Genomic DNA, 15,436 nt, shown 5'->3' on the forward strand with positions numbered 1-15,436 from the left:
CCTTTGCCTCCATTAGAAATCCAGGTGCTCCTGACCGTCCCAGACAGCTTGACGAATAACCAAGTCCTTGTATACATCTCTCCCGACTCTTCCCGGGTTCCCATTCAGTCGACATACAGATATGTTCTGCTCGAGCGCTGGGTGCTGGAACTAAGCTCAAGAGATATATACTCGTTTTCTTCCGACTCTGAGAGCTCCAGTGGCAGTGTGTCTCTTTCGACTTTGTACAAGCACGGCATTCCTCTTTTCCGCTCGCTATACTCTTTTCTTCGCGTTCTTCCTGCGTGGAAGTTGTCCAAACGGTTCAGAACAAGACGTCATAATGGGATGAATGGACTTGGCGTCCAGGTGCGGGTCAGAGGTGATCCTGGTTCAGGCCTAGATGAAGTGGGTGTGATGCCCTTCAACTCGTCTCCGGCACTTCCAACCAGCACTCACACATTTCCTTCTATTCAACACCCAATTGGTACTCTCAACCTTACCACTACCTATCTTACTTCGCCAAATTTCAGAGTCGATGAATTGGAAAGTTTGTTGAGCTCCAGATTCATGTCCATGGATACGGGGGGAACCAAGGGGATGGATTTTACGCCGACCCTTGTGAAGAATCAACAAAGAGACTCATTATTGAGTAGTGCTGGAGGTTCGCCAAGCACGAGAAATAGACTCGCAAGCGTAACAGGAGCTTCAGCACCTCACTCACCACCACGAGATATACTTCGTCACCCAAGTTCTCCGCCTCAGCCATACGCATACCCTCATTCTCGGACACCTTCCGATGCAGACTCTATCGCGGAACGATTCGTTATATCCTCACGAACTGTCAGTAATCCATCTAACCCCACTAATTACAACAGCAATCCACCTCCGCCTCCCATCAATGCTCATAATTATCCTATTCTCCCCATCACGCGTGCCACGACCACGACCTCCACTTCTACGCAGCCTCCTTCAGGCATCGCCGCCCGACTGAGGAGGGAATCTCTTGGTAACCGTAATATGGTGTCAGATTCGTATCTGCCTCTTACGACAACGGGAAGCTCCACTCAGCCGTTTCCTTCATCTTCATCTTCAATTTCTAGTATCACCGGCGGTACAGGCAGCTCCGCCCCGCCCACGACGACCTTATTGTCCTCGCCGATGGCCATGCGTCGGCCAGGCCTCAATCCGTTCAAATCAAATACCTTGGCTGGAGCGGGAAGTACAACTAGTACCTCCGGCTCTCCGCGATTGACCAATGCGCTCCCCGGGGCTACTGGGTCCGGCTTGGCTTTGGGCGCTGGTGTTGTATCAAGTTCCCCACTTGGCCCTGGTAGCGCTGGCCTCACATCGCTTTCTTCTTTGTCCAATCTATCGAATCTACCGCGCCGGCCTTCGTCTCCCAGTAGTTTGAGCCGACCATCACCCCCCTCGTTCACACCGTCGTCTATAGGCCCAGCAAGTAATAGCACTGGTTCAGGTAGTATAACTATCGGAGCAGTAGGGACAGCAACAGCACCGTTGAACACAGCTACAGGAGAAATTGCCGTTCCTCGCAAGCGTTACTCATCTTCATTTGGACATCGATATTCCTCGTCTCCTGCGAGAGGGGGCGCTGCAATGAGCGTTGGCAGTCAGGGCAGTCAAGGCGGGAGTGGAATTGTGGAGGGTACAGGTGTAAGTAACAGTGGAGCTGGGGTGGTTGTTGGAAGTCTAGGTCAAACAAGCGTTCGGAGTGGGATGAGTGGGATGAGCGCCATGAGCATTCACAGTGGACAAAGTGCTGGTTCAGGATCTACAGGAGGTGTAGGGAGCAATATTTCTGGAATTGGAACTGGGAGGGAAGGCCCTGTAAATATTGGTAGAGGTATCGGTGCGACACCGGATGTGAGTATCAACCTCTATTCGTGTTTTTTTGTTTCCATTTTTCTATATAAACTTCCTTTACTCATGCTTCCGAATAGTCTGTCCATTCTTCCACTTACCCCGACTTCCACGATACACTTGACGGACAGGACCTTTTCTCGCACGACCACGATGACATATCTACTTTTGTGCATGATATCGATTCACGGAAACCGTTAATCGGACGATCTAGGATGTATGCTGACGCCAATATGTCTCGAAATGATACCGAAGGAAACGAAGTCGAATCCGAAGATGATGAAAGGCAGAGGACGATACGTGTACGAGCGCGGGACGATTCTAGGGAAAGGCTCGCCCTAAATCCAAGCTTGAATCCTTCGCCGTTTTCTCGAGAAGCAGATTTACCTCAAGACCCACCGACCGCATCGCGAGGCGCCGGGTCCTCCTCAACTCGTTCTGGCGTAGTCAAAACTCCACCTTCTTCCAGGCGAGCTTCATACACAGGCCTTTCTCCTCCCTCATCTCCCCTACGCAACGCTATTCCGCTTATAGCCGAAGACGAAGACGATCTGATAGAGCCATCTGCAAACGCTCCAATCGCCACATCCAGTTCCGCTGTTGCTACCTTATCTACATCACCGTCTTCTCAGGCAGTACCGTTATCTTCAGTACCGTCGTCAGCAGATCCTGGAAACTCTAATGCAGCCACAGGTGCAGAAGAAGGCAGCCCGTCATCTCCACCTCAACATTCCTCTCCGATGCTCACGACTGCTTCAGACGTAGAGGCGCGACTAAAGAAGATGAATGATGTGTTTTTGGCTAGCTTGCAAGGACTAGGCGGACGGTCTATAAAGGGAAGGAATGATAAAGGGAAAGAACGCAGAGGCAGTGGGACTCTATGACACATAAATGAATTATTTACTTGCACCATCCGTATTCTTATCTCTTCGACAGCCCTTACTCCTTGAAGTCGATCACGCCCTGACAGCAACGTAACTCCTGCGCGACGCTGTAGGACGCTGTATTTATGCCGATTGCCTATATCGATTCGTTGTGCAGATAGACCCTGAGTGCGTCCGTATTGTTGGTTCGTTCAAGCATGTTCCTCCTCCATTTATAAACATCCAGTATGAGGTGGCTGCTGGTGGCTGCTGTGTTCAGATGATGATATCCGCTGGAGCCCCTTGTCCTCAATATACTTGTGTCACCAACGTGATGTGATACGTCTCGAGATGTACTATCTGATATTTTTATGTGTACCATCGCACGGTAAAAGGCAAAGCTATTTTCTACTGTAGTCTATCAGATCCAGTTTATCCTCACCTGCCTTTCCACTCTGACCAGCATTCCGCTCCTGGATCCTCGCTCTCACGAAAACGGGATGCCTTAAGAATGTTTCTCTATCCGGACGTCACGCTGCCAAATAAAGCTCTCCTCTACACCATTCGTACAAACTGGGAGAACTTGGGAGAATGACCAACTCCCATAATTAGACCAAAACGATAAAGTTTTTACTTTTAAACTTAAGATCTCTTAAACGCCCCCCCTCCCCACCTCCTTATGGCCTCTGCGATGCTATCGATTTTACAGACAAACGCTGTACATAATCTCATACCAAAGCGAGAAAAAACAAAGAAGCAGAAATCGCTACTGAAAGCGCTGGTGGAATTAAATGCGAGGCAATGGGCCGAGTTTGGAACGGGGTCAGAATGAAATTCATCCTTTCTTATCTTTACCAATCCACTGATCATCTTCGCAAAAGTTGGCTCGCATGGATTTGCGATTCAATTGACTTTTACTCGGTCTCATTGAGTGTTACAAACTTGTCTACGCAGTTTGGGAAAGATACGACCGACATTGTAAGTACTTTCTTGGTACAATTGCAAGCTAGTATGTTCATGTATCCTCAAGACTCGCGCGATTACCTTGACTTTACTACTTCGCCCCGTTGGTGCTATACTCTTTGGTATGATCTCAGACCGATACGGCCGAAAGTACCCTCTGGCTCTCAATCTTCTCTTCATATCTTGCCTTGAGCTCGGCGCTGGCTTTGTCCAGACATATTCTGAGTTCCTTGCCCTAAGAAGTCTCTTCGGTATTGCCATGGGCGGCATATGGGGATTGGCAGCAAGTACAGGCCTTGAAAATCTTCCTGTTGAGACACGTGGATTGGCTAGTGGTATTCTACAAAGTGAGGTATTCGCACGTAAACTTCGGGCTATGAATCCGGTCAAGCGGTTTAACGAACGAAGAGAATTCTGAGTTGTCCGAGTATCTACTACTACTTTAAGTACAACTGTTCTTATCTATAGAATAACCAATTGACTACGGCGAAGTAATGTCCGGAGTCTTCTATCTAAAATATACACTGAGGATAAGTAATACGGAACCAGATAAGATACTACGGCAAGTAATCTGTGAACAGTAATGAGTCCGAAATCACTCCGGCTGACGAGAACCGGCTGATACAACACAACCCCCTCGTTAAACCTTTTTGCTCCTGCAAAACAGTCATATCGGCTCAGAGGAAGCTGGTGATAAATATATGAGAACTGAACAATCAGAAAGTAGGGATTTCGGAATATAAGTACAAGTCCGTTGAAATTGTTCGGGGATCAGCTTCTATGTTGATTGATGCCGAGTGCCGGTGATTACTAACGACACGTCAGCTGTTTGTTGATTTCTTTCCGCTGTTGCTCCTCAATCTTCTTCGTTCCTTCGCATCTCGTCGTTGTAAGTCAGCAGAGGCATACCAAAGGGTTGGATCAGAGGGTAGGGAGGAGGAGGAGGAATGAGAGTTGAGGTTGTAAGGCCGGAGCCGGAGGCCATTGTAGAGATGTCGTAGGACATATCCATTCCTGGTCATTAATTGGTAAGTATTTTTGTCCGTTGTATCGCGAATAATGAAAGGTCCATCCCAACGAGGATGAATCTTTGACTGACGTTCATTCTTTCGCAGAACCAAGTCTCCAATACCAAGTCCTCTTTCTGTATACCCATCTTCTCGCCTCGCCGCTTCTTCTTCAAGTCGTGCCAATGCTTGTGAGTTGGATTCCTTTCGGAATCATTCCAAGTTTTTGACATGTTCAAGGCGTTTTTCTTGGAGGACTTGAATTTCGGTATCGGATGGGGGAACTCGCACAGTATCGAAGACTGTATCCTGAGGGAGTCGAGGTTCAAATCCATACATCATGTAAGCTGGAGAAGCTCCCGTACTAGGATTTCTGTGAGCTCGATAAGCAAGCAGTACATCAGGTACGTACTCATCCCATTGATCCTGTCGGTCAGGAGCACAGAAACGCGCTAACATTTGAACCAAGGTGTCATTGAATTTTTCAAGTCGTCCATTTGTTTGAGGGTGATATGGGGTAGTGTGTAGGTGTTTAATAGTCATTCGTTGAAGTAAGTTCTGGAATGCATATGACATGAATTCCTCACCGTTATCTGTTAGTACTGCCTTGGATTTGCCAAACATTGCGATAATGGACCGAAAGAGGTGAATTACAGCGTCAGCGGAACGTTGAACCAGAGGCTTGGCAAAGGTATAGTTTGTTCCCAACTCCATCGCTGTAAGTATATATTGATTTCCTCGTTTCGTCTTAGGTAACGGTCCTATAAAATCGAAGGCATATACGTCTCCTGCGCTGGTACGGGGTAACGGAAACAAGGGCTGTGATGGGGTTATGTCTCGTTTGGTGAATTGGCATTCATTGCAAGTACGTACAATATGTTCCACCATTTCTGAACCATAGGGGATCCAAACTCGACTTCGCAGTGCCTCAAGTACCGAATTCATACCAAGATGACCCAAGTCGATGTGGAGTGACTTGACAACCATTAGTGCTTCAGTGACCGAGGTCGGTACCAGTACGATTTGTGAATCTTCGTTATTGTTGGTGCTGATATCCTTGAATAGTTTTTGTCCATGTACTGAATATCTTTCTGTGTCTCCCGATACTTTCCCAGCGAGTAAGTCCTTCCGATATTTTTCCAAAGTATTGAAAATAGCTGAACGATCGTTTGGGTCCATATCAAGAGGGAAGCTGTAAAGTGGTTCGTAATCTTTATTGGGCACATCGGCATGACCTTCGCGTCGGGATAGGGCATCGGCAGCGATTTGAGATGTTCCAGGACGGTACAAGATCTTTACATCGAAGTGGGCAACATCATCATGGAACCGAGCAAGACGGCGACCGAGGTGCTTTTGCGTTAGGAAGTATTTTAATGATTCATGGTCAGTACGTACCAGCACTGGTGAACCTTCTGTGTATGCATGCCATTTCTTCAAGGCATGTACTACCGCTAGCATTTCTCGTTCCTGGGCTGAATATTTCTGTTCCGTAGGTGTCATCTTCCGAGATTCATATGCTATTGGCCGTAAGTCTTTTTCTTTGAACTCGAAACGACTTTCGGACTTACTATCATCCCTCCCTTTGTCAAGATCCTTGAATGGTGTGAGAGACTGTTGAAGAATAGCACCGAGGCAATTTCCCGATGCATCAGAGTCAATAACAAACACATGCCAAGGTGTTGGGTGAATTAAGATGTGAGTGTTAGTAAGTGCCCGTTTGAGATGTTTGAAGGCCGCGTCGCAATCGGTTGACCAGTTTATAGCAGATCCCTTTTTCGGAGAACCAGCAAGTAGATTAGTCAATGGTAAAGCAGTTTTTGCGAAACCACGTACAAAACGTCGATAATATCCAGCAAGGTTTAGGAAGCCACGAAGTTCAGTTATGTTTGACGGGGTAGGCCATTCAAGAACTGCACGAACCTTATCTGGGTTAACCTGTATACCATTTCCAGATACAATATGGCCTAGATACAGAAGTTCGTCTTCTGCCCATGTACACTTATCGAGGTTCAGCACAAGTTTTTCCTTATCCAAAGCTGTAAGTACCTGTTCCACATGATGTCCATGGTCCTCTTGATTCCTGGAGTAGATGACAATGTCATCAAGATAAACCATAACAAAGATGTCGATAAATTCGCGGAGAATATCGTTCATCATATGTTGAAATGTTGCAGGAGCATTGGTAAGTCCAAATGGCATGACTCGAAATTGGTAGTGACCATACCTGCAGGTGAAAGCTGTTTTCGGTTTCGCATCTTCGGAAAGTCGTACTTGCCAATAACCCGATTTCAGGTCTAAGGTTGTAAAGATAGTTGCATCGTGGAGGTTGACATAGCATTCATCAATGCGAGGTAAGGGGTAAGCATTTTTCCGAGTCAGATTATTAAGTGCTCGTAGATCAACACAAGGGCGCAACGTACCATCCTTCTTAGGGATAAGCAGAATTGGAGCTGACCATGGAGAATCGGAAGGCTCAATTACACCATCCGCTTCTGCATTATCGAGAAATTTCTTGATTTCTTCATTCTCGCGGGGGGAATGTGGTCGACCGCGCACTTGGACAGGTTGTGCAGGGCCTGTATCGATTTCGTGTACCCATTTTCGAGCAGGTGGGTACCCAACCTTCTTCCGGAACAAACCCGGAAATTTATTAAGTGCAAAGTCTTTAAGTTTCTTACCAAATGTGGTTCTTGACTTCACCTCAGACTTACGTTCTTCTTGCTTCTCTTCAATTGTGTTATGCAGGTCCAAGTTCGAATTGGTAAGAGCGGGCGTAGAGGATATGGGAGATTTGATGGAAAGGGCTTGCATGGATTCCTGTTCGTCGATTACGGCTTCGATTGAGGCAACATCCTCGTCTTCGGTGTAAGTAAATTCTTCTGCAGGAAGAGGAGTATATCCAGCTGATCTACTTTCCGTGTGGTATAACTCCCGTTTCTTTAGACCCGAAATTTGCTTAGGTTTGATGCGAACTGCCACACCAGTATTGGGAGCTACAATGGTCATGGAGTTGTCATCCCAGTTAAAAATGACATTGTGACTGGCGAGGAAACTTCGACCGAGAAGGAAGTCATGTCGAAATCCACTATCTGCCTCCAAGATGTACGCGCAAATTTCTTCTTTGATAGGTCCTATCCAGATCCAGAAACGACAGAAAGATTTCGTGACTGTATGGCCAGCACCGGCAATTGTCCGAGGTTCCACAAGATCAAAGATTTTTGCACGTACAAGTTCGGCACTCTTTCGAGTGATATAGTTCCAGTGAGCACCCGTGTCGCTTATACCAAAGGCCCTGAGAATAGCTTCATGTTTCCAAGGCTTATTAGGCAATCGAGGACCATAGAGCATTGCGAGATAGACAGGTAAGCCTATGTTCTGATCGTCGTCGAATGAGAAAGTGAAAACTTCATTCTGTGCAGGCTTTGAAATCAAGGGTTTCGACTCGGGCTTACAAGCTTGAAGGAATGAATCGACTTCCTGCAACGATGCCTTAGCTGGAGTTGCAGATTTCTCTGCAGTCCGTCGGATAAGCAGGGGCAGTTGGTAGGGATGAGTTTTCCTTGCAGCGCGATGAATTCCAGGTCGGAGGGGAAGTGATTCTCCCATAAAAAACATTGATTGGGGGGTTCGTCGGATCGGGCCTTGACTGTTGCCATTAAATCGCTCTTTCCGTCGATCCGGAAGCCGGCAGTCCTTGGAATAGTGACCAGGTTTGTTACAATTATAGCAACGGAACTTAAACTTATCATTCTTTGGCGCCATAGGACGAAGCGAGAATGTATCCAAGTCCATTGGAGTAGGATCGTTCGAGGACACATGAGATCTCGCAGGGGTTAATGTTGCTGATGAAGGATGATTCGAAGAGTTGGAAGTATGTGATGGATGATTACGGCGAGGGTCTGATGTTCGACCAGAGATACGATGATGACGCTCCCAAATACGAGCAGCCTCATACACCTCAGCCATAGAGGCTGGTTGGCTGTTTGCAATATGGAAGCAGAGATCATAGGGAATGGAACGAAAGAAGTTGAATTTCCGATCACCAAAGGTCATTTCGGTGGGTGGAAGCTGCATTTCTAACTTCTGGAATTGAGTGATAAAGTCGGATACGTTGTTCTTGTAGTTACACTTCACAAGCTTTGTTCGAATGTCATCCGTCCTTGACGGATTGTCGAATTGAGCTAAGAGGTCCTTCTCGAGCTTATCCCAGGTAAGTGGTTTGTCTCCGTTTTCCTGTTTCTTCGCCAAGTACCAGGTTAAGGCAGCATCACGGAAGCACCCACTAATGATTACGCCCCAGTCATCCAGTGAGATGTGGGTTGCTTGCAGAAGATCCTTCGCAATCGATGTAAAAGCACGGGCATTATCCTCAGGTCGGCCCCGAAAGATTGGTAATTCCGTACGAAGAGGTGCTCGAGCTGTCGCAGGGTGCACTTGCGGAGGAGGGACTGGTTGAACAGGAGGAGATGGATTGTGAGATAAGGCCTCACGGAATGATGCTGACAGCTATTCCATAGAGATATGTCCCTGTTGGAGTTCAGCAACTCGGTTCTCAGATTCGGTGAGACGATGAGCAAGTCCTGTGAAGATAGGGGTGATAACTTCGAACATTTCTGGAGGGAGTACCGCTCGAAGCTGTTCTATAACTTCAGCCATCCTGACTGAGTAAGACGTGATAGTCCGGGAGTTTGGTCAAATTGAATTCGAAGTCGACTAGTTAATAGGTTTGTTCTCTATACAGAGAACAGTGAGCTCCTGTGTCCGTGAAAGATCTTTGAGTAAAACTTACAGTCGAGATCCCAGTCTCGAAGACGCGTAGAAAGAGTCCCGCACTTTCGAAAGTGAGGTATTTGCACGTAAACTTCGGGCTATGAATCCGGTCAAGCGGTTTAACGAACGAAGAGAATTCTGAGTTGTCCGAGTATCTACTACTACTTTAAGTACAACTGTTCTTATCTATAGAATAACCAATTGACTACGGTGAAGTAATGTCCGGAGTCTTCTATCTAAAATATACACTGAGGATAAGTAATACGGAACCAGATAAGATACTACGGCAAGTAATCTGTGAACAGTAATGAGTCCGAAATCACTCCGGCTGACGAGAACCGGCTGATACAACATCCAACTCACAAGCATTGGCACGACTTGAAGAAGAAGCGGCGAGGCGAGAAGATGGGTATACAGAAAGAGGACTTGGTATTGGAGACTTGGTTCTGCGAAAGAATGAACGTCAGTCAAAGATTCATCCTCGTTGGGATGGACCTTTCATTATTCGCGATACAACGGACAAAAATACTTACCAATTAATGACCAGGAATGGATATGTCCTACGACATCTCTACAATGGCCTCCGGCTCCGGCCTTACAACCTCAACTCTCATTCCTCCTCCTCCTCCCTACCCTCTGATCCAACCCTTTGGTATGCCTCTGCTGACTTACAACGACGAGATGCGAAGGAACGAAGAAGATTGAGGAGCAACAGCGGAAAGAAATCAACAAACAGCTGACGTGTCGTTAGTAATCACCGGCACTCGGCATCAATCAACATAGAAGCTGATCCCCGAACAATTTCAACGGACTTGTACTTATATTCCGAAATCCCTACTTTCTGATTGTTCAGTTCTCATATATTTATCACCAGCTTCCTCTGAGCCGATATGACTGTTTTGCAGGAGCAAAAAGGTTTAACGAGGGGGTTGTGTTGTATCAGCCGGTTCTCGTCAGCCGGAGTGATTTCGGACTCATTACTGTTCACAGATTACTTGCCGTAGTATCTTATCTGGTTCCGTATTACTTATCCTCAGTGTATATTTTAGATAGAAGACTCCGGACATTACTTCGCCGTAGTCAATTGGTTATTTTATAGATAAGAACAGTTGTACTTAAAGTAGTAGTAGATACTCGGACAACTCAGAATTCTCTTCGTTCGTTAAACCGCTTGACCGGATTCATAGCCCGAAGTTTACGTGCAAATACCTCACTTTCGAAAGTGCGGGACTCTTTCTACGCGTCTTCGAGACTGGGATCTCGACTGTAAGTTTTACTCAAAGATCTTTCACGGACACAGGAGCTCACTGTTCTCTGTATAGAGAACAAACCTATTAACTAGTCGACTTCGAATTCAATTTGACCAAACTCCCGGACTATCACGTCTTACTCAGTCAGGATGGCTGAAGTTATAGAACAGCTTCGAGCGGTACTCCCTCCAGAAATGTTCGAAGTTATCACCCCTATCTTCACAGGACTTGCTCATCGTCTCACCGAATCTGAGAACCGAGTTGCTGAACTCCAACAGGGACATATCTCTATGGAACAGCTGTCAGCATCATTCCGTGAGGCCTTATCTCACAATCCATCTCCTCCTGTTCAACCAGTCCCTCCTCCGCAAGTGCACCTTGCGACAGCTCGAGCACCTCTTCGTACGGAATTACCAATCTTTCGGGGCCGACCTGAGGATAATGCCCGTGCTTTTACATCGATTGCGAAGGATCTTCTGCAAGCAACCCACATCTCACTGGATGACTGGGGCGTAATCATTAGTGGGTGCTTCCGTGATGCTGCCTTAACCTGGTACTTGGCGAAGAAACAGGAAAACGGAGACAAACCACTTACCTGGGATAAGCTCGAGAAGGACCTCTTAGCTCAATTCGACAATCCGTCAAGGACGGATGACATTCGAACAAAGCTTGTGAAGTGTAACTACAAGAACAACGTATCCGACTTTATCACTCAATTCCAGAAGTTAGAAATGCAGCTTCCACCCACCGAAATGACCTTTGGTGATCGGAAATTCAACTTCTTTCGTTCCATTCCCTATGATCTCTGCTTCCATATTGCAAACAGCCAACCAGCCTCTATGGCTGAGGTGTATGAGGCTGCTCGTATTTGGGAGCGTCATCATCGTATCTCTGGTCGAACATCAGACCCTCGCCGTAATCATCCATCACATACTTCCAACTCTTCGAATCATCCTTCATCAGCAACATTAACCCCTGCGAGATCTCATGTGTCCTCGAACGATCCTACTCCAATGGACTTGGATACATTCTCGCTTCGTCCTATGGCGCCAAAGAATGATAAGTTTAAGTTCCGTTGCTATAATTGTAACAAACCTGGTCACTATTCCAAGGACTGCCGGCTTCCGGATCGACGGAAAGAGCGATTTAATGGCAACAGTCAAGGCCCGATCCGACGAACCCCCCAATCAATGTTTTTTATGGGAGAATCACTTCCCCTCCGACCTGGAATTCATCGCGCTGCAAGGAAAACTCATCCCTACCAACTGCCCCTGCTTATCCGACGGACTGCAGAGAAATCTGCAACTCCAGCTAAGGCATCGTTGCAGGAAGTCGATTCATTCCTTCAAGCTTGTAAGCCCGAGTCGAAACCCTTGATTTCAAAGCCTGCACAGAATGAAGTTTTCACTTTCTCATTCGACGACGATCAGAACATAGGCTTACCTGTCTATCTCGCAATGCTCTATGGTCCTCGATTGCCTAATAAGCCTTGGAAACATGAAGCTATTCTCAGGGCCTTTGGTATAAGCGACACGGGTGCTCACTGGAACTATATCACTCGAAAGAGTGCCGAACTTGTACGTGCAAAAATCTTTGATCTTGTGGAACCTCGGACAATTGCCGGTGCTGGCCATACAGTCACGAAATCTTTCTGTCGTTTCTGGATCTGGATAGGACCTATCAAAGAAGAAATTTGCGCGTACATCTTGGAGGCAGATAGTGGATTTCGACATGACTTCCTTCTCGGTCGAAGTTTCCTCGCCAGTCACAATGTCATTTTTAACTGGGATGACAACTCCATGACCATTGTAGCTCCCAATACTGGTGTGGCAGTTCGCATCAAACCTAAGCAAATTTCGGGTCTAAAGAAACGGGAGTTATACCACACGGAAAGTAGATCAGCTGGATATACTCCTCTTCCTGCAGAAGAATTTACTTACACCGAAGACGAGGATGTTGCCTCAATCGAAGCCGTAATCGACGAACAGGAATCCATGCAAGCCCTTTCCATCAAATCTCCCATATCCTCTACGCCCGCTCTTACCAATTCGAACTTGGACCTGCATAACACAATTGAAGAGAAGCAAGAAGAACGTAAGTCTGAGGTGAAGTCAAGAACCACATTTGGTAAGAAACTTAAAGACTTTGCACTTAATAAATTTCCGGGTTTGTTCCGGAAGAAGGTTGGGTACCCACCTGCTCGAAAATGGGTACACGAAATCGATACAGGCCCTGCACAACCTGTCCAAGTGCGCGGTCGACCACATTCCCCCCGCGAGAATGAAGAAATCAAGAAATTTCTCGATAATGCAGAAGCGGATGGTGTAATTGAGCCTTCCGATTCTCCATGGTCAGCTCCAATTCTGCTTATCCCTAAGAAGGATGGTACGTTGCGCCCTTGTGTTGATCTACGAGCACTTAATAATCTGACTCGGAAAAATGCTTACCCCTTACCTCGCATTGATGAATGCTATGTCAACCTCCACGATGCAACTATCTTTACAACCTTAGACCTGAAATCGGGTTATTGGCAAGTACGACTTTCCGAAGATGCGAAACCGAAAACAGCTTTCACCTGCAGGTATGGTCACTACCAATTTCGAGTCATGCCATTTGGACTTACCAATGCTCCTGCAACATTTCAACATATGATGAACGATATTCTCCGCGAATTTATCGACATCTTTGTTATGGTTTATCTTGATGACATTGTCATCTACTCCAGGAATCAAGAGGACCATGGACATCATGTGGAACAGGTACTTACAGCTTTGGATAAGGAAAAACTTGTGCTGAACCTCGATAAGTGTACATGGGCAGAAGACGAACTTCTGTATCTAGGCCATATTGTATCTGGAAATGGTATACAGGTTAACCCAGATAAGGTTCGTGCAGTTCTTGAATGGCCTACCCCGTCAAACATAACTGAACTTCGTGGCTTCCTAAACCTTGCTGGATATTATCGACGTTTTGTACGTGGTTTCGCAAAAACTGCTTTACCATTGACTAATCTACTTGCTGGTTCTCCGAAAAAGGGATCTGCTATAAACTGGTCAACCGATTGCGACGCGGCCTTCAAACATCTCAAACGGGCACTTACTAACACTCACATCTTAATTCACCCAACACCTTGGCATGTGTTTGTTATTGACTCTGATGCATCGGGAAATTGCCTCGGTGCTATTCTTCAACAGTCTCTCACACCATTCAAGGATCTTGACAAAGGGAGGGATGATAGTAAGTCCGAAAGTCGTTTCGAGTTCAAAGAAAAAGACTTACGGCCAATAGCATATGAATCTCGGAAGATGACACCTACGGAACAGAAATATTCAGCCCAGGAACGAGAAATGCTAGCGGTAGTACATGCCTTGAAGAAATGGCATGCATACACAGAAGGTTCACCAGTGCTGGTACGTACTGACCATGAATCATTAAAATACTTCCTAACGCAAAAGCACCTCGGTCGCCGTCTTGCTCGGTTCCATGATGATGTTGCCCACTTCGATGTAAAGATCTTGTACCGTCCTGGAACATCTCAAATCGCTGCCGATGCCCTATCCCGACGCGAAGGTCATGCCGATGTGCCCAATAAAGATTACGAACCACTTTACAGCTTCCCTCTTGATATGGACCCAAACGATCGTTCAGCTATTTTCAATACTTTGGAAAAATATCGGAAGGACTTACTCGCTGGGAAAGTATCGGGAGACACAGAAAGATATTCAGTACATGGACAAAAACTATTCAAGGATATCAGCACCAACAATAACGAAGATTCACAAATCGTACTGGTACCGACCTCGGTCACTGAAGCACTAATGGTTGTCAAGTCACTCCACATCGACTTGGGTCATCTTGGTATGAATTCGGTACTTGAGGCACTGCGAAGTCGAGTTTGGATCCCCTATGGTTCAGAAATGGTGGAACATATTGTACGTACTTGCAATGAATGCCAATTCACCAAACGAGACATAACCCCATCACAGCCCTTGTTTCCGTTACCCCGTACCAGCGCAGGAGACGTATATGCCTTCGATTTTATAGGACCGTTACCTAAGACGAAACGAGGAAATCAATATATACTTACAGCGATGGAGTTGGGAACAAACTATACCTTTGCCAAGCCTCTGGTTCAACGTTCCGCTGACGCTGTAATTCACCTCTTTCGGTCCATTATCGCAATGTTTGGCAAATCCAAGGCAGTACTAACAGATAACGGTGAGGAATTCATGTCATATGCATTCCAGAACTTACTTCAACGAATGACTATTAAACACCTACACACTACCCCATATCACCCTCAAACAAATGGACGACTTGAAAAATTCAATGACACCTTGGTTCAAATGTTAGCGCGTTTCTGTGCTCCTGACCGACAGGATCAATGGGATGAGTACGTACCTGATGTACTGCTTGCTTATCGAGCTCACAGAAATCCTAGTACGGGAGCTTCTCCAGCTTACATGATGTATGGATTTGAACCTCGACTCCCTCAGGATACAGTCTTCGATACTGTGCGAGTTCCCCCATCCGATACCGAAATTCAAGTCCTCCAAGAAAAACGCCTTGAACATGTCAAAAACTTGGAACGATTCCGAAAGGAATCCAACTCACAAGCATTGGCACGACTTGAAGAAGAAGCGGCGAGGCGAGAAGATGGGTATACAGAAAGAGGACTTGGTATTGGAGACTTGGTTCTGCGAAAGAATGAACGTCAGTC

The 15,436-nt window shown here is 46.4% G+C and overlaps 2 protein-coding genes across 2 annotated transcripts; both read left to right on the forward strand.

Annotated features, from left to right (window-relative positions):
• C8R40DRAFT_799910 (autophagy-related protein 13-domain-containing protein) lies at positions 1-3,105 on the forward strand (the record flags this gene model as incomplete). Its single annotated transcript, XM_046236249.1, has 3 exons — positions 1-1,866; positions 1,944-2,915; positions 2,974-3,105. Coding segments are annotated over 2 exons (2,670 nt in total), but the record flags the coding sequence as incomplete, so codon positions are not given.
• Positions 3,106-3,629: 524 nt separating this feature from the next.
• Positions 3,630-4,032, forward strand: C8R40DRAFT_1006159 (major facilitator superfamily domain-containing protein; the record flags this gene model as incomplete). Its single annotated transcript, XM_046222805.1, has 2 exons — positions 3,630-3,704; positions 3,757-4,032. Coding segments are annotated over 2 exons (351 nt in total), but the record flags the coding sequence as incomplete, so codon positions are not given.
• Positions 4,033-15,436: the final 11,404 nt, after the last annotated feature.

The sequence above is a fragment of the Lentinula edodes genome, assembly GCF_021015755.1.
Source record: "Lentinula edodes strain Le(Bin) 0899 ss11 chromosome Unknown C8R40scaffold_62, whole genome shotgun sequence".
Taxonomy (NCBI): Eukaryota; Fungi; Basidiomycota; class Agaricomycetes; order Agaricales; family Omphalotaceae; genus Lentinula; species Lentinula edodes.